The sequence below is a fragment of the Sinohyriopsis cumingii genome, chromosome 15 (assembly GCF_028554795.1).
Source record: "Sinohyriopsis cumingii isolate HCF-2022 chromosome 15, ASM2855479v2, whole genome shotgun sequence".
NCBI lineage: Eukaryota > Metazoa > Mollusca > Bivalvia > Unionida > Unionidae > Sinohyriopsis > Sinohyriopsis cumingii.
The window spans coordinates 27,541,942-27,562,974 of record NC_142975.1 but is presented as its reverse complement, the minus strand read 5'-3'; the positions used below and the strand labels follow the sequence as shown (position 1 = coordinate 27,562,974).

The following is a 21,033-nucleotide window of genomic DNA, read 5'->3' as shown; positions in this document are numbered from 1 at the left end:
CAATGCCACTCTTAACATATCAATTGAAGAACGAAATCATATGACCAGTCTTTAATTGCTTGCTGATGACAACCTATTCTTAGCTACTGAGCCTGGTTACATCATTAGAATCTTCAAACCAACTAATTTTAATTGGAGATAGTTTGGGTCCACTGTCCGGGTATGCAACTAACTCACTCTGCATGTTGAAACTAAAGCTATCAGAAAGCATGTCTTGCATGATAGCAGCTTCAGTGGGGTTCTGGCTAAAGGCTTAAACTGATGAGTTGAACCATGTCAAAAACCACAAAAGATTCCATTTAGGAAACGGGAAGAAATTTTAGCCTATTAAAGTCAAAATTGTCTAGCAGCTCTGATAGATCTATATCATGACCAATATCTCCACTGCCCTGACACCTGAAAGAGATGGATACTACTGACCAGTAGCCATTGATAGTGATCAGAATTAACTCTTTCTCCTAAAAATAGAAGCTTAAAAACTTAGCCAATGCGGAATTGAGGCACTCAATGAGACGCTGTTGACCTTGTACTTGTCACTGAAAACATGTCACTTTCCCTCCTAAGCCTAAAAAGTGGAGGGCCTAGACAGTGAGATTTTCTTTATAATCAGAGGTTGCAACTCATTTCTTTGTAGGGCTTTCATGGCAAGAGCCAGGTGTGACTAAGCCTGACTGGGCAGGGATGAAACACTTGTGATGTTTGTGCAGATTCAGCCTTACCAGGATTTTCCTCAGAATGTCTGTCACTAGCTCAAGCATATCATTTATCCTTGACTTGTCAGAAAGGGGTTATCAAAATCAATTTGCAGTTTAGAACCCTCAATTTCTGTCTTTTTCAGTGCACTGATGGCACAAGCTTGTGTGTTTGGGTCAGGAAAGATAAAGGTGGGCAGTTTGCGATTTCATCTTGTCACATAAAGGTCCATCATTGGACACCCAAATGTGCACAATTTCAATGAAAGACTGATGACTGGAACATTCTGTGCAAAGGGGCTGGCACCTTCTTGCCAGCAAGTTGGCCAGGGCAATAAACCTGCCTGGAATTTTCTGATCTGTCAATACAGAAACTTCCAAACCAGAATGCATATGTCAGGTGATTTCATTCCCTTGTTTGAGGCAGTAGTTTGCCACTACTGAATTGTCAGACACAAGCTGAGTTGATCTTTCCAAAAAAGTAAAGCACTGTCTAAAGCCTTCGTTTCCAGAAAGTTTATGTGCAGAGATACCTGCTCTGGACCTGACTTGACACTTACCATGGATTCATGATGAAGATTATTTTCCAAACGTTAAAGTAATCAGGAAATTGCAAAAATCCAGCTTCCTCTTTCTGTTCTTAATATAAAGTATTGTTTCAAATTTGGTTTGTAGCTATGAATTCCTTCAAATATTATAGACCAGCGGGCCATAATCCCATCAAATATTTTTGGAAAATCTAACCTGACCTAAGGCTTCTTCATGAAAAGTTTCATACCAAGTATGGTTTAAATTTATTAATCCCTTTGAAATGTAAACAAATTATTAAAGAAAGGGATATGATGTGACAGGATAGATGAATATGGTTAACACTTATGCTTCCACCACAATTATCAATGTAAACCCAATCCCTAGCAAATTTTTTTTTAATGATTTGGTAAAGTGTAAGCTGTATGTACTAATGTGTAAAAGGCAGTAAGAAAGCTAAATAAGCTAATTTTTAAAGTAAATTATGTTTCTCCAAGAATACTTACCCAATCACATTATGTTAGCTCACTGGACCTCCCTGTTCCATCAGAAGGTGGGAGGGGGCTGATCCAGGTCAGTCAGAAGGGGTTCAGGTTTTGTTCATCAATTTCCTCACCCCTACAATGTACCTGGGCAGCATCTTAAAGAAACACATGGTAAGTTCAATCCTCCTCCAAGGCAGAATGATCTCCCTTCTCTGCTAGATCATCTAGGTCTTTTCACAAACTGGGATGTTCAGACCTCCGTACATCTCAGAATTCTGTCCATTTGGGCACTGGCTTCTTAACCAACCGGAATCTAGCACATCTCCTTGTGTTTGCGCTCTCAGAATTGTCAAACTCTTCAAGTCCGTTTCCATCAAAACTTGGATTTCATCGGAAGAATTCTTGCAACTCCTCGGTTATTATACAGTAGCAGACTTGACCCCGCTCAGACGTCTCATTATGCAGGCCTTGAAAGCACAATGGTGCCCCATTTTACTTCATCTTAATCAAGCAGTCATGATAACACCTGAAATTCGATCATTCTTAAGTCAGTGGGGCAATCCAAGCTGGCTGCCCATTGGAATCCAGCTAAAGGACCCCAAGTGGAAATAATGTAAAGTACTGCCACCAGTGCACATGGTGGGAGTACCAACCTGTTGCTGACCTTCACTACCATTAGCGACACTTGGGGAATAACCTCTATGCATCAATATCCCAGAAAGGGAGGTTGTCAATACCTTTCATTTCTGTAAAGATCAATCCTGGGGGTGGAACGGTCCTCTTTTGATCTGACACAACTGTGGTGGTGACCTATATCCTCAAACAGGGATGTACCAGATGACTTGTATTGATGTTCTGATTTTGCATTTTTGTTATGTGGGTGCAACAATCTACATATCAACATACAATTCAGACACCTTCTGGCTGCATCAGTGGCTTCACTGAGAATTAACCTAGAAGGGATCATGTCCTTCACATGGAATGGCCCCTCCATCACTCAGATTCACACATTTCAAGGGCATCCGAAGATTGACCACTTGGCGACGAGATGGAATCAACAGCTACCCACCTTCTTCCCCCCCAGTTCAAGACACAGCAGCTTGGGCCATGAGATGCACTGTCAGCCATCTGACAGGGGTTGTGGGCCTGTGCAACCCTCCTACAGTGCTATAATTAGGAGGTCAGAATGGCAAAGTGACTCAGATAGCACCTCTTTGAGGGTGCAAGCCCTGTATCAATGATGTTTTTTCTCCCAACGATAATACACACAGGAAGATTACGGCCAACCTTTATCAACCATCCTCTTCTTCTACATGCTCAGCCTTTACCAGTCAAGTCTTGCGAGTCAGAAAAGTCAAACCATTATTTGTGGAGATAATCTCGAGAGTAACCATCTACATTGCCAATCTGGGTGCCTCTATCCCTCAACTGGCCGACTTTCTCTGGCTCTATTCTTAAAGGAGAAACAGTATAACCCCAATCATTATCAAAAGCTACCACCCTATGATATTGGACAAATTCTGGCATCCTGGCAACATGTTTGTGTGGGACAGAGACCTATCGGATCTTTTAGACAACATTGGTCTGCTTGACATATACAGTAGTCCCCCTCTTGAACGGCCCCCCTGACCAGCGGCCACCCGCTCCTTACGGCCAGAATCCGTTGGCACTGACGAGTTTGTGTTCGAAAGTACCCCTCGCAAAAGGCCACCCGGCTAACGCGACCAGCGGCCAGCATATTAGTGCAAAATCATAAAATTTACCCCTCACAAGCGGCCGCATTTTATTTGAATATGTATCCAGAACCAGTATTGTATTCATAACGTGTGTTAAGGAATCCGATTTCTGTTTCCTGATGTCAGGTTTTCGTTACTGAAAGAAGTGTTGAGTAAAGTACATTTACCACTAAGGTTAATATTATATCATTTACGCCTCACGAGAAGCCAAATTTATTCCATAAAAACCGAGAAAGACTCAAATTTTAATCCATACAAAAGGATACGTACATGTAATCCAATTAGCCTTACTGCTGTGTTATCATAAGATGTCTGGTTTAGTCACTCTGATAATTGTTAAGAATACAATTATCGAACAGTAGTAACAGCTGAGAAGTGGCAGTATCGATGTACAATAAGCAAGTCAGCAGGAAAATGGTTTAATAGCCTTTATGGCTTCCCTTAGTAAGATGTTGAGCTTGTTCACTTTGGTAATCAGTGGCTATTACTACTGACAATAATTGTCAAAATTACGAATCCTAGTGGCCGCGAGGTCAAATCTGCGTGATGTTAATGGTACATATTGAAGCCGTTTTGGCTTCTCTCACCTAGTTTCAAGAAATGTATAAAAACAATAGGGTACCAGACTGCGACTCACAAATCACATGACAAGATCACTTCCTTTAAAAACACACGGCAATTTGTTTAGATGCATACAAAATTGTTTTATCACTATTGTAGTTGGCAACATGAATAACTTACTGCAAAAAGATCAACATGTCATCGAGGAAAATAAAAATTCTCAGTTTAGAGGAGAACGTGAAAGTAATTCAACTGATGGGGGGGGTCGTCGAGGATCCTTGCAGAAAACTAACGTCGGGAAGACTCAGATAAACAATATCGTGAAAGATAATGAAACAATTCTGCAGAAGTGGAAAGGTGAAATGGACGGAGAAAGGAAGATTGTTTGAGCCAGGAGACGTTTGTATCATGATTTGAAAGACAAGAAAAAGCAAAAATTTTGTCAGTTGAACTGGGATATGACGACTTTACCGCAAGTAACGGAAGGTTGCACAGATTTCAAGTGCGACACAATATCAAGTGTTCTGTCATTAGCGGCGAATCAGCTGATGTTAATAATGAAGTTGTCGAAGATTGGAACAAAAGACTAAATGATATATGCAGGGGATATGACAGCAAGGATATTTTTAATGTGATGAGACCGGTTTGTTTTTTTAGACTGTTACCAACAAAGTGACGTGATGTGAACTGTAACATAATTAAAAAGTTTTAAAACTGTATCAATGGTTCTTCATAGCATTCTTTTGCAAATGATGACAAAGTTTGTTTTACATTTATTTCACATCATGCATGTGATTTTTTAATTAAAATATTAAATATTTAAAATTAAATGTACTTGTGACTTTTTTCATATGTATTTACTGTTCGCATTTGTCATCCCCCTCTAGAAAGGCCACCTGCATTATAAGGCCACTTCCCTGCTGCATTAGGGGTGGCCTTATAAGAGGGGGACTACTGTATCCCTTATTTGTCTCCAATGGAATAAAAACTTTTTTTTTTTAACATGGATTTATTCAAATCCTTTTGAACTTCTAGCCTACACATTGCTGAAGTCACTATCATACAGACCATGTTTACTGATAGCTTCAGCATGCAGGGTAAGAGGGCTGCATCCCCCTTGATGTTCGCTGCAATTCTCTTCAGTTCAGATCAGAGGGTTCAGTGGTTCTCAAGATACCATCATGATTCGAAGCCCAGAACCAGTGTGCCTGCTTTCTTTCTTCTATAGCCAGGTCTAGAACAGCAGACATGCAAGATTCTGTTAGCACCCTCAGGGATCAATGATCACAGACACACTCCAACATCATGGCAAATGTGACATTGGGCACGATAAAGATCTTTCAGATTTCTTAGACAATTTCATTTCCAGCAACCAAAATCCATAACATTATTTACAAAATGGAATTTTTGTCCTGGATTCTAATTTGGCTCAACTCACGTAAGTTTGAACCTCTTGCTCAAGCTTTGCTCAAGTTCCTATCATACAAGACATGCTTCCTGATACTTCAGCTTACACATGCAGGATTTGTGAGCTACATGCCCTTTCTATCAACCAGAACTATCTTCTTTTCAGTTTCAACCGTTCAGTAGTCCTTCTTACACAACCAGGCCTAGTTGTCAAAAATCAGTTACCATCTCATAAGTAACTAGTGAGTCCTCATTTATCCTCTCTTTCCCATAGACAAGTCTAGAGAGGCAGCCATACAAAATCATTTCTGAATCCTCAAGCACTGCTTGAGATGCTCAGAGACAAGTCATGGCACAAGCAACACCTCTTATCATGGGGCATACTGCTCCTAAGTTTCTAGCAATCTCTGAGACAGAACACAGGATATCACGCTTCATTTATTCCAGGCTGAAGGGGGTCATATACTTGGTGTACTCTGACATCTCACCAGCCTCATGTCTGTGCCCTCAAGCACTGCTCAAGACACACAGAGACAAGTCACAACATGCACAAATATCACTTCCTCCGATTCAAGGTCGAAAAACAAGGCATCACCCCTCAAAACCTGGCTTTATGGTTGAAGTGGGTTATATACTCTGCATACTCTGAGATCTTTCAAGATCAGAGTCACCTCATGAGGATTATCGCTCATGAGATTAGAGCCATTTCTGCAAGCCTCGCTTTTGAATGCACTGTTTCGATCCAAGACATTATAGAAGCTGTTGGCTGGCATGCAGGGTCAACTTTATTGAGTTTTTACCTCAGAGATTTAGCATTACAAAGATAAATGTTGGATCTGGTAGGGTTGATAGCAACAGCACAGGCAGTCACCAGATTCAACTTGACCAATCAGCACAGCCCATTAGCTTCACTGGATTTGGCAGTGAAAATTTTGGTAGGTGAGAAGATCTCAACTTCATTTTCTCAGCCATGTGTGTGCGCATATATATATATATATATATATATATATATATATATATATATATATATATATATATATATATATGCACACACACACACGAGTCCCAGATCTAGGGCTGTGTTGCTTATGCCATTAGGAGAATGGGTTATCTTTCACATGGAGAATCCAGCCATTCATCTCCAGAAGAATAACCTGAGGTAGAGGCTGGATGCTCAGTATCCCCTCCTCCTATTACTTATTCTCCTAATGTAATGTGATTGGGGAACATATTTGAAGGAGAAAGCAAATTTTTAAAGTAAATTGTTTTCCCAAGACTACTTACTCAACCACATTACTTAAAAACCCTCCCAACCACCCTGCAATGCAAGCATCTGTGTTAATGTTTTGCTCAGCTAAAAACTGGCGACACCCGGTGGTATCAAGGGGAGGTAATGGGCAAGACTTACTGCCCTTTGTCTATCTAAAAATAGACAATAAGACAATTTTAGTCTTTTAGCAGGTTTGGATTTGCAAGGTAACAGGCTAATATTCCTAACATAATGTGATTGGGGAACATATCTGAAGGAGAAATGGGGACTTGACAATGACTTAGAGATGCAAGTCCTTAAGCATGCTTTGTCAGGAATCTAAGTGTCAATTTTTTTTTTAATCTAGGCAGCGTGTCTGGAATGGATAATATATTTTCTATACAATCATACTTTATCTTCATACAAGTCTATACATGCCTGCACTCAGTCATTAGCAAATTAGGTCTATCCCTCCTATTCCTGAACCCTGAATTTCTTCAATGTTTGTTTTTGCCAAAACAATAACCACATTTTACAAATCATCTGCATTCTTCACCACTGCCACAATCTATCACCTATTTACTAATTCACTGGTCTCTTGTTATATGCATTCTGTTTTTGACATTGAAAATTAAAATCTATGTACCAATCTATCATACTGGCCATTTAATAATGTTAAACTAGTACCCAGACATCTGCTGCATTAGCTAGCTAACTAAAGAACCAACTCAAAAAGGACTAATTGGAGTGGTCAACATAATGTCTATGAGGTTTGTTGACAAATCATGTTAGATTTCAGTTTATAGTGAAGATAGAAATTTAGCACCTTGAGTACGTGACTGAAACAGCTTTGAACAATGTCAACACCACAATAGTGGATGCATCCTCACAAACATCATAAAAATTCATGTGGAACAGATTAAAATCTGTCAAATTTACTGCACAAATATCCATTTTAAAGTAATTTTTAAAGACTCGTTCAATGGGTTTGATTGGCTCAGATAGCCACCAACTTAAGCCTCCGCTGTACGAACACCATCTTCGCCAGCCAAGGTTTCAATGTCTCAACCTGATCTACACCTTGGTGGAACATACAGATATTTTGGAGCTCTGTCTTGGTGAAATCTATCAGATTTCATGAGTTGTCTCCCTTAGTATGTACTGCAAACTAATCAGTAGCGTGTAACAGCAGTGCATTGCATGTCAGCTGAAAATGGTGGAGGCAACTGACTTCAAAAGGATACTTTGTAAGTTTAACATTGACTGTATAACTACATACATGCCAGCCCCTGACAAGGAAAAAGTGTAATCCAAGTGGACAAAAAGATGAATCCAAGCAGAAAAAGAGGAATCCACAAATAACATGCTAAAAATTCAATAAACAATGATTTAATTGCCCCTCTCATCTTTTAACATCATTTACTGCTTATAGTTTTCATATGTAGCTTTCGAAAGCAACAGATTTTCATGATGCATTTTAAAACACTTTGTCCCAGCTGAGACCATGAATGTTTTGCACACCAGCAGAGCACAAAGTACTGTGTTACTGAGCATGGATCTGAATTCACTTTTATTTTTGTTAACAATACTGAACAATCTCTCAGTCAGAACTAGAATGGTAAAGAACCAATATTCCTTTCATAACCTGACAAAGAAGAGGAAATTTATATCTTCCAGTGATTGTGTCTATTAGCTGGGAAATAAGGTGCCACTGCACATCAAATCTATCTGCATTAAGTATATTGTCAGGTAGAATTCCAACTTTATACTGCAGGAATTCTCCTTCCAGATGAGCCAAGGTAGGCAAAGATGGTAATAGAAAGGGATATCTCTTGACAAAGAATCTAACACTTTTGAAGCTTTTTGACTGTCTCTCATTTACATCAGCAACTGAAGCATTTAAAAGCACTTCATCTCCATAGGGGAATTTCTGGCGCATGTAATCACAGGCTGTAGCATAATAATCTCTAACATTATCATCAAACACCTTCACAACTAGAGTAGAATTGTGTTCTATGAATTCTCTTGCTTCTGCACCAACAGTAAGATCTTCATTATCTTTCTATAACTTGATAAATAACACCTCTGTATTTATAACATTCATGACCGCAATTTAGTTCTGCTGTAGATAAGAAGTTACCTTTGTATTGGAGTTCGTAAGATGAGTTAATTCGATGTTTCTTTGTTTTCAAGTGTTTCTCCACATAAAATTTACCACCATGCCCAATATTAAAATGAGCATGATGCTGCCCTAGAATACAGGGTCTCGTATCGTTGCTTAAAACTGACCCGTCATATTTGTACTATATAGTACATGTATGACAGGTCAATTTTAAGCAACAATGCGAGCCCCTGTGCCCGAGAATGGAATGATGTATTATGCCATTCATGTATTCATCTTTGAAGGATTCGTTGGTTTTTTTTGTTGTCTTTTTCTGATCCACCTGTGAAATTCGTTGAAAAAATATATGTGCTCTAACACAAACATCGACTAGAATACATCTGATGACTTTTAGCGCCAAATAGTAAAATTATTTCCACACGGCCTGCAATAGACATATGTGATGCTGCCCTCGTGTCCTCATCTTTGAAGGATTCTGTTACTTTATGTTTCGTTTATTATTGGCCTTTTTGTAATCCATCTGTGAAATTATTTGAAAGGAGATATTTTGCTCTCATACACGCATCGACTAAAATAAATTATACTTTTTAGTGCCAAATACCTATAGACTGGTTATGTACTAAATATAAATTAGAAGAAAAAAAATCTGCGAGTAAAGATTAAAAATTAGAAAACCAGTCTGTTCTCTCCTCACTAAGCCATACAGCTGCTATAAATAGAATACAAGGTCGAAAGTTTGAAAGTAGAACCAACATGTTTCTGGGTAATAGGATAGCTGCTATAAATAGAACATAATACTGTTAGGAAAGTGCACAGACAAGCGTACTCTTATAGTGTAGTTACGTAGAAGCCATCTTTTCTAAAATACGGTCTGTGGGATTAATGGGATGTTAATAAAAATGAGAAAACAAACAACTGATTTGTTTTGGAAGGTGGATATACTGAAAAAGCATAATCCATACACGTTTAAGCATAAGGCGTAATTTAGTGTAAAAAAGTGTAATGATTAGCCAAAAGCGTAATGGTTGGCATGTATGTAACTATATACCAGAAAGAAGCCATTACATGTGTATTTGAGGGAAATGATATATTTGTACAAACATGGACCGGCAGTGGAAATTGCTTATTTAAGAGTCCTTTCCATATGTGTGCTCCACTTGTCTTGATCTTGTAGGAATAGTGTTCAAATTTGAACAACTTGAATTCTGAATGAAATTTACAGACCTGAAGCACTGAAATATCTGAATGGTCTTCCAAGGTGTAAATAGGGTTAACACATCGGAAACGTGGCAAGCAAAGATATATGAATCCTTACTGGTTGTTTGTAGCAAGTAAGCAAGTAAAGCAAACTGCTGGGTACCAGTTTACAGTAATTTTCTTCCTAACTTATGACCACATCAAAATGGTTTGGAATGCAGTAATGTCACAATTCACAATAATTCTGCACAATCCAAATTGCTGGCATCTCTGCTGATGGATGTTCATATAAAATTTCTTGACAGAGACAGCTATCTTACAGAAAACTGACCTATGTGATAAAACATCAAACGTTATTTTGTAGGAAACTGATCTATATGATAACACATCAACTGTTATCTTACAGAAAACTGACCTATGTGATAAAACATAAAATGTTATTATGTAGGAAACTGACCTATGTGATAACACATCAACTGTTATTTTGTAGGAAACTGACCTATGTAATAACACATCAACCATTATCTTACAGAAGACTGATCTATGTATTAACACAAATTCTACAAAACTAACCTTGATACATATGAAGATACTCTGGGTTCCATCTCTATCTGACCTGGATACAAATGGGAGTATTTAGGGTTGTGTTTAATCCAGGCCTTCAGTGCATGGCATGCATGGGCACCCATAGATTCATTTGTGTAACTCACTGCCAGTGACATCCAGGCAGTCAAATTGCCTGGATCTAACTCTAAACACCTAAAACAGAAGTAAGAACTAGAATTGTGCTTACAGAACACGTATCCCCATGCTTCCCCATTATTACCTCCACCCCAAAGTTCGAGCTTCTTGGGTAAGAACTGTCCCAAGAGCAAATGTTAGATGGGTATGTACATTTGTCTTCTCATGCCCAACAAGTATAAACATGGTCAAATATGATGGGAATCTAGACAGTCTCCAAGTTATGATCCAAGGGCTACCCTTGCCCTTGGAGGGGGGAGGGAGAATCTATTTCAGGGATGACATTTAGTGCATATAGTTACAGTGTGGCAGTCCTAATAGTTTTAAGTTTATGATGCAGGGGCTATATCCATGAGGACATGGGAAAGAACCCAAGGCATGATCCAGTCTGACAATTCTCAGACAAATGAGAAAAACAACTCAAAAGTTATTGGAAATTTATGAAGAATCACCCTACCACTACCAACCAGTCTTATCTACATGTGGTGAGATAAAAATTCTAAAAGTGATGGTACAATCAACACTCATAAGACTGTCATGATACAACCAAATTTACTTTCTTACAAGTCGAGTCCACCTGAAAACAACATTGACCCTGGTCTGCTTTCACATAATTCACTGGCAGATCAAGGTCTATATTGTTTGTTTTGATGATTACTCCTAACAAAATGCATAAACACTTATCTGCCTGTGCATTATGGGATATCAAATCAGAGTCTCTGCAGTTGGTTCAATGTTTAAGAAAGTATGCACAGTAAAGTATCAGGCATGTGCAACTTCCTCCCAGGCATGATTCAGATAAGCAATTTTAAGACCACACCGTACAATGTAAATACATGGATAAAATGAGGTAGCAGCCTAGATCTGGCCCACAGGCCATTGGTTGTACATGCCTGTTCTAGCTATAACAGTGCAGAAGAAGTTCAAGGGCAATCCATATATATGTATAAATGTATGGAAGGGCAGAAGGATGGTGCTCCCATACATCGTTGAAAGCATGCAAATAATAACAAATTCAACATGAACCCAAGTTCAAGAGACCAGTATTTCAAAACTCAGACAATACAGAAGCAAGAAATGAGTCTCTCACTGGGACTGATGCTCTATTGGCCAAAGGTAATCTATAGGAATTCATCGCAAGTCTGTTATTTCCTTAAATTATTTAACTGCTGAGTACTGCAATAAATGCAGATATACTTGAGAAACTCTGATATACCAAACGAGGTCACACAAATGTTCTTATACGTGGAATTATTATTGTTCATAAGAAAAGTGCAATACAAATATCTTTGTCAAGACCTTTGGCCATGAATTGATATCATGAATAACATCAATGACCTCATCTCAGAGACTGTCAAGAAACATGTTTTCTTTAATCCATTATTCCTATCTTTTGGAAAAATTCACAAGTTACTGAACTGACATACTCAAATATTATTTAAATATATCCACAAAATGGGTCTGATAAAATTATATTTATACTTGCTTGATCTACCATGCTAACAAGCCATCCAATTTAATAAAAAAAAAAACCTAAGTCAAAATCTTTGATGACTGATACAGGTCTATGGCATTTGTTCATCCAGTAAATCTAAAATAAATTGTGTGCTATTGGCAAAGAGTATCTAAAAAGGTCAAATTCACAATAATTTTCTCTGGAAGGCCTTAAACAGATGAAACTTCTATAAATTATGATTGAAATATTGGAAATCCAACTCTTTTAAGGTTTATAAATATAAATTTTGTTGAAACCCAACATTCCTCAATAATATTATGTTCTGTTGTTGCTGTTGTAGGGTTTAACACCATTTTTCAGCACACGATAGGCTATACATGGCGGCCAATATTAATGGTGGAGGAAGAACCCAGAAACTCCGGATAGAACCACTGACCCATGAGAAGCTACTGGCAACCTTTCTCACATTATGTTCTGGAAACCAAATTTAGGAGCATGGGCAACCAGGGGCTACTTCTAAATGATAATGTGGAATGCTGGAAACTGAACTCCATTTAAGGACTCATCATTACAAATATGCACACTGATTCTGGCCAAAATATAACAATCTTTGGTAAATGGAAATCTGTGTCAGTAGGATGCTTTCTGTAAAAACTTCATCTAATACTGTTGACTGCATATGTTATGACAACAACTGTTTTCAAAGTTTTTGTTTTTAATTTTTTCATCCATATTTTGATGCACATTAGCATGTCCAATAATTAAAGGCCTTTGTGCCAAGATGTTTTATGTCAAAGTTCGTCAAATCCTGTTTAGCACATTAATAGAAAAAAAACATTGCTCACTAGCCGTGGACTATTGAACATCAAAAGATAGCCAACTCAATTACTCAAAAATCCATTGCTTGTTAGTCGGGGCCAAGTTAACATCAAAGCCAGGCAACGCAATGTCTCAAAAATCCATTGCCCACTAGCCTGGGACAATTTAACATCAAAGCTAGAAAGCTAAATGACCCAAAAATCCATAGCCCAAAAGCCTGGGACAATTAAACATCAAAGCTATGCAACTCAATGACTAAAACATCCATTACCCACTAGCTGGGGCTAATTTAGCATCAAAGCTGGACAACTCAATGACTAAAAAAATGTATTGCCCACTAGCCTGGGACAATTTAACATCAAAATCTAGAAAACTAAATGACCCAAAAATCCATTGCCTGCTAGCATAGGATTACACATCAAAGCTAGGCAAATCAATGACTAAAACATCCATTACCCATTATCTGTGGACAATTTAACATCAAAGGTGGGCAACTCAATGACTAAAAAAATTCATTGCCCACTAGCCAGAGACAATTTAACATCAAAGCTAGGAACTCAGTTACTCAAAAATCCATTGCCCACTAGCTTGGGACAATTTAACATCAAAGTTAGGCAAATTAATGACTAAAAAATCCATTGCCCACTAACTGGGGACAATTTAACATCAAAGCTGGGCAACTCAATGACTAAAAAAATATGTTGCCCACAAGCTGGAGACAATTTAACATCAAAGCTAGGCAACTCAGTTTTCAAAAATCCATTGCCCACTAGCCTGGGACAATTCAACATCAAAAGTATAAAAAAAAAAAAAAAGACTCACAGAAGAAACAAGAGCCAGATAACCAGCTTTTGATAGCAATGGTTTAAAATAGGTATATTTACCGTTATGCAAAATCTATTAAATGGGCTCTGTACATGAAAGTATTGATGGAAATTGTATATTTTCACACTCATTTTCACACAGTTTGCAATAACTCTAACACTGAATTATGAATAATTGATTACTTAAATTATCATAACTTATGTATCAATGCATGGTTCTCTTAAAAAAAAAAATGAAACAATAAATAAGTAATCACTGTTTAAGTAAATTATTATGTCAATGAAGCTCATGCTTTTGCTGCACAACCAGACGATGCTTAAAACTTTGTCTATACCTAAAACATTTGTTTATAAAGTTTTTTGAATTTTCTTTCTACTTCTGGTAACAGCATCAAATCCGATGTCTATACCTGGAGCATTTATTTGTTTATAAGTTTTTTGAATTCTCTTTCTACTTCTGGTAACAGCATCAAAATCTGATGTCTATACTTGGAGCATTTATTTGTTTATAAAGTTTTTTGAATTTTCTTTCTACTTCTGGTAACAGCATCAAATTAGATGTCTATACATTGATCATTTATTTGTTTATAAAGTTTTTTTAATTCTCTTTCTACTTCTGGTAACAGCATCAAAATCCGATGTCTATACTTGGAACATTTATTTGTTTATCAAGTTTTTTGAATTTTCTTTCTACTTCTGGTAACAGCATCAAATTAGATGTCTATACATTGATCATTTATTTGTTTATAAAGTTTTTTGAATTCTCTTTCTACTTCTGGTAACAGCATCAAATCTGATGTCTATACTTGGAGCATTTATTTGTTTATAAAGTTTTTTGAATTTTCTTTCTGCTTCTGGTAACAGCATCAAATTAGATGTCTATACATTGATCATTTATTTGTTTATAAAGTTTTCTGAATTCTCTTTCTACTTCTGGTAACAAATCCGCTGGTGGAGCAGTATCATATGTATCAGTTGATGGTTTTTGTCAAATGTGGTCAAATTCTGTTGAGTGGTTTTGGACAAGTTGTTTTAAGATTTTTCTATCTTTTAATAATGATGGGCCTATTTGATAACTGACTATCATCAATTGTACAACCTGTGAAACCTCTATGTGATGATCTTTTCTGTCAAATTCTGTTTAGGGAGATTTTGAGCTGTTTTAAGTTTTCTCTATTTTTAGAAATGATGGTTATATTTGATGCCAGATTGCTCCTTGCCAAGTCTGAAAATGGTCAGCCAGGTGTACTAAAAATTACAATGTCAGTACCAGTGGCCTTCCCCTTTCATCTATCAGACTCCAATTCAATTTGGACATGCCCTAGCTCAAGTGCAGACTACCAGTTAAGTTTAATGAAAATAAGACCAAGTCAGAAACAAAAAATCACATTATTTGCTCCAGTAGACTTGGACTTTACAGCCCCAAAATGAACAGACTTCTTCCTCTTCCAAAGGGTAGGATGCATATACAAACAAAACAACCACAGTAAATTAATGTTACCACCTCATCTATGGACAGACAGACAGATGGACACTACTATCATTATATCAGAATTTACTGTCAGTTGGGGGATAAAGATTAAAATTAATGCTACAGACAATCATAATTAATTTGAGTCAATTTTAATGATTATTCCAGGCCTTAAACTTTATGAAGACAATTTTTTTCCCCCATACATTATGTTTCCAAGTATCTGCTGTTAATATTTCATTATGTATCTGACACTCAATCCTGTTATAATAATGTACAACAATACACACGCATATGGATGTGTTGGCAAAGACAAAAGAATATGGAAACATGGCTTTACCAACCCCATCCAACTTGTAAGAAAGTCTAAGATAATTGTTGTTGTTGTTGTTGTTGTGGGGTTTAATGCCATTTTTCAGCACACGATAGGCTATACATGGCGGCCAGTATTAATGGTAGAGGAAGAACCCGGGAAAACCCCGGAAAGAACCACTGACCCACGAGAAGCTACTGGCAAGCTTTCTCACATACCCACATTGGCTGAATCTCTAAGATAATTGTTAATTTTAAAATCTGTAGAGCAGTCACTCCCTATATCAATGCTTATCTTATAAAGCAGGTATGGTCATGGATCCAACTAAACTGATTAGATTTTGTTTTATCATTACTTAATTTGTGGCATATTTTAGTTCTTGTCTACATCATGAAAACCAGTTATCATCTAGTTACACATCACTAAGTGCCCTATTTTTTGTTAATGCATGAATAGTTTTTGTTGGAACATACTTCAGTATAAACAGACCTGACACATCACACAGACTTTGTTTATCACTTGAACAGCATTAAAATATGGGAGCACTGTACTACACATACTACTATCTATCATTCCTATAACTGTAACACTTTACCAAAACTGCAAGAATGAAATGAATAACATTAATAAACTGTTAAATTAAAATTAAACAGACTGATGACTAACTTTATATGGGCAGCAATGGCCGCTGGCTCCTGTTCATTCTCAGCTTGAGTGGTTCCAAGGTACTGCCATGCCTACAATTCAAAATAATTATATCTCTGTATTTTCTTCCACTTTAACTGCAAGAGACTTAAGTGGCCTGAAATTGCTCACCTGGCTGATGTCTGCCTAAATGCAAAATGAACGGACAGCAGATTGCTCTATGTAGAAATTTCTTCCAGTGCTTTTGACTGCATATGTTTCAAGGTTTCTCTATTTTTTTATATCTATATTTGATGGCACCTCAGTTTTATTTGCCCAATCTCAATGACAGGATAATTTATGTCAGAGTTGGTCACATTCTACAAAACAATTTTTGAATAGATGAAGTTGTTTGTGTTTTTTATTTTAAATAATGGTAGCAACACTGGATGATGGATCATCATTTGTATAAATTTCAAAGGCATTCAAGCTAAGATGTTTCTGTCAATGGTCAAATTCTGTTGCAGTTTGTTTTTTATTTGGAGGAAGGGGTAACAGTGCTTTTAACACATAACTGCAACATCATGATGAGAAAATGGGAGCTAAGTGCCCATTCCAAAGACATGCACATATAGATGACCTGGGCTGGCCTGGGTGGTTATCGAAACATGACCCTTTACACATGAGTCTACAAACTGAGCTACCATGGCTGACCAACATAATTTTGATAAAATGAGTTAAGGTGAGCTTTATTTTTGTAATAACTTCCATATCTAATGTTGGATCAGAATCATTTAAAGCCCTTATTGCCAAGATGTTTTCTGTCATATTTTATCAAATTCAATGGAATTTTTTATTACAAGTTGTTTAACATGTTTTCTATTTGTAGCAATGGCAGCTAGATTTGATGGCAAATAAGCATCAGTGGCATCAACTTGTCCAATTCTACCAAGAAGTTTCTAAAAAGTCATTGAAGGTTTTATATTTTTTGTAACAGCAGCTATATCTGATTTGAAGATCAGCATCATTTGTACAAATCTGAATGGTCTTATGCCAGGTTGCTTTCTGACAAATTGTACAAATCTGAATGGTCTTATGCCAGGTTGCTTTCTGACAAATTGTACAAATCTGAATGGTCTTATGCCAGGTTGCTTTCTGACAAATTTGTCAAATACTGCTGACCTGTGTTTGTTGGAGCAGTTGTGAACAGCTTTTTCTATTTTTAGTAACAGTAGCTCTACTTGATTCAGTATCATGTAAACATAATGTACACAAAACTTAAGGCCCTCTATGGCAGGATACTATCTGTCAAATTTCGTCTGATTCTTTTTTAGTGGTTTTTGACAAGTTTTTTCAAAATATATTTAGTAACTCTGGTAATATTTATTGGTATTAAAAACATTTCTAAAAATATGCAAGCCCTTCATGTCAACCTGTTCAAATTCTGTTTAATGGTTTCTGGGAAAAAGTAGTTTTGATGATGCATCAGCACCTTTATATAGACATCAAAAGCCCCTATTGTGAACACTTTCTTCAAAGCTTGGCTGAAATAATTAAGGTGGTTTTTTAAAGAGAAGTTTAAAATAACAAATGTTAATGGATGCAAGATTGTCAAGGAATGGTGTAAATGTTATTCATTAAATACACGTACTCGGGTTTCGTTTTTTCGCTGTACAACGATACCCAAGGGTGTTTATGTATATGGTCTATTGTATTTTGAAATCGTGAGTACGATTCGTCCTATGCCACACGTGCAAGGTGCTTTCGATATGGCAAAACAAAAAGTCTAAACGTATAAATACTTTACTGTATGTAAAGGGTCTTTACAATACTAATGGTTTTGTCAGCAAGCGGCCTGCTTAATGGATTCGCACAACTCCAGCTGTAGGGGTAGGTAATTTTTCGGTCTTAAGTGATAACTAGTGTATTACCATATTTACCTTTGCATGTTTGTTATATAGTTTTCTTTATACAGCATAATGCGTGCATTTTTTTTATTCTTGTTGCAACGTAGTACAGGATTTATATTGGTAATGTAAAGCTCCATTTTTTTAAAGAATTGTTTACTATAGTCTTATCGAGCAGGGCTAGGTGTACTATTGAACCTGTCATTTTGTAATTGCCATAATAATATAATCTTTATAACTTACCATGTATGACGTCCTTATGTTATTATGTCTGTATCAAGTTTAGTACACTATATCGGGTATATTTTCAGCTGTCTGAGGGTAGGAATATCCGGGGTGCCCGGTGTTTGTCTGAGGGTAGGAATATCCGGGGTGTCCGGTGTTGTCTGAAGGTAGGAATATCCGGGTTGTCCGGTGTTGCCTGAGTGTAGGAATATCCGGGGTGTCCGGTGTTGTCTGAGTGTAGAAACGTCCATTTGTCCGGAGTGTTTAAGGTGCCGGAGTGTCTAATGTCTAGTGTCCGGAGTGTCTAATGTCAAGAGTGACTAAGGTGACCCAGCTGTAGAGCCGTCAAAGGACCAGGGTGTCCAGAGGGTCTAATATTTAGAGTGTCAGGAGGGTCTAATGTTCCGAGTGATCATAGTATTCCGAGGGTCCGGAGTCTGTGGCAGTTGTGAAATTGATTCGTAGGAGCTGTGGAGCGGATATGGTGCACGGGTAATGGAGTGTATCTCCATACATGTATTTTATTAGCTGTAGGCTAATTTTGGGTTAGTAAGACCCAGTGTATCATTCAGGACTGGACAGATAGATGGTATATCCGTTCTTGTGTTTAGCAACATAATTTCGCTACCTGAGCGAATACATTTTTACTATGAGTAAAAAGCTTACATCGTTTACTATTTGAGTGAACTATATTCATCTTTCCATTATTGAATCATTTGTGAATCATTTATCCTGTGTTTCTTTTTTGTGTTACTGAACTAATTTATTCGTATTTTTATTTCCATCTTTGAATCTGTGCGTTTTATGTTAAATAAATCCAATATTTGGAATATAAATACGCACACATCTTCATAATCTACTGCTCATATAAATCACCACATTAAACTATATATATATATATATGTATCATCAAAACGTGTTCTGTTGTCAATCCGAAATATCCCACCCAGTTATCTTGTTACAAAGATAACTTTGCAAGACTGATGAAGGATGACGCATAGTCATACCACAAGTTCAATTGGCCTTACAGGTAGGCAAGCTACAAAATAAATCAACAAGGAGATTTATGGCATAAGTGTAATTCTTTGATAAATCGGATGAGCCTGCTGTAAAAGTATTAGAGATAGAGAATCATTTAGATTAAACACAGTTTCTGACCCATTGCAATTTTACATTCAATACTGATACAAGAAATAATTATTTAGATGATACGACTTGAAAAGGAATATTCCTCTGAGAAACGTGCTTTACAAATCTGCAAACACAAATGTAGTGTAATTTAAAATTAAATGACTGCAGAGCATATGATGCACAAATACTGATTCAAACTGGTCTGAAATTGGATTTACTATAAAGAATAAAGCAAAAAAAAAGCACATATTTTTAGCTGGACTCCATCAACAATCTACTGCATTTAAGGAAATCCATAAAGCCATATATATATGAGTCATAAAAAAATTGATCTATCACATAAGCCATAGATGTGACAGTCATGAATAATTAAATTTTGATCTATTGCATAAAGCCTCTGATATGACAGTCATGAAAAAATTAAATTCTCATCTATCATATAAAGCCACTGATATGACAGTCATGAAAAAATTAAATTCTCACCTATCATATAAAGCCACTGATATGACAGTCATGAAATAAATTTAAATTCTCATCTACCATATAAAGCCACTGATATGACAGTCATGAAAAAATTAAATTCTCATCTATTATATAAAGCCACTGATATGACAGTCATGAAATAAATTTAAATTCTCATCTATCATATAAAGCCACTGATATGAGTCAAGAAAAAATTAAATTCTCATCTATCATATAAAGTCACTGATATGACAGACATGAAATAAATTTAAATTCTCATCTACCATATAAAGTCACTGATATGACAGTCATGAAAAATAAATTAAATTCTCATCTATCACATAAAGCCACTGATATGACAGTCATGAATAATTAAATTTTGTTCTATCACATAAAGCCACTGATATGGCAGTCATGAATAATTGAATTTTGATCTACTGCATAAAGCCACTGATATGACAGTCATGAATAATTAAATTTTGATCTATTGCATAAAGCCACTGATATGACAGTCATGAAAAAATTAAATTCTCATCTATCACATAAAGCCACTGATATGACAGTCATGAAAAAATTTAATTCTCATCTATCACATAAAGCCACTGATATGACAGTCATGAAATAAATTTAAATTCTCATCTATCACATAAAGCCACTGATATGACAGTCATGAAATAAATTTAAATTCTGACATAGGATGTGTGTAGTAACATCTTACATCAAATTTGATGTACATACGTGTAGGTATAATCCAAATATACACATATTTCATAGTTTTTTCTCTATTTTGTGGTTTACTGAATAAAATAACATTAATATCAATGTCAATAAAATCTTTCCTTTGGAGCCATTTCATGAAAAGTTTCTAAAATTCATTCATAATTTTAATCCTTTTCTAACCCAAAAGAGATAAATTATCGAACAGAGAAAATTTTTGTACAAAATTTAACATTCATGTAACTCCCTATATTTCAATTATTAAATTAAATCATGTAAGATTTATTTCTATTATTAAACACATTTAATAAATGTTATATTTAAACGAGCAGTCATGCAAGATCCTCGTTCCTTCAGTTTGCTTTA

General features: G+C 36.5%; 1 protein-coding gene across 3 annotated transcripts in view; it reads right to left on the bottom strand.

Annotated features, from left to right (window-relative positions):
• LOC149781455 (peroxisomal targeting signal 1 receptor-like) overlaps positions 1 to 21,033 on the bottom strand; it is a 77,049-nt gene that overhangs the window by 26,009 nt on the left and 30,007 nt on the right. For all 3 annotated transcript variants that reach the window (XM_089935541.1, XM_089935540.1, XM_089935542.1), the window contains 2 exons: positions 16,268 to 16,338; positions 10,551 to 10,736 (listed from right to left, as the gene is read on the bottom strand). In XM_089935541.1, coding sequence (XP_089791667.1) covers positions 10,551 to 10,736; positions 16,268 to 16,338 — 257 coding nt within the window. The remainder of the gene's footprint in view (positions 1 to 10,550; positions 10,737 to 16,267; positions 16,339 to 21,033) is intronic.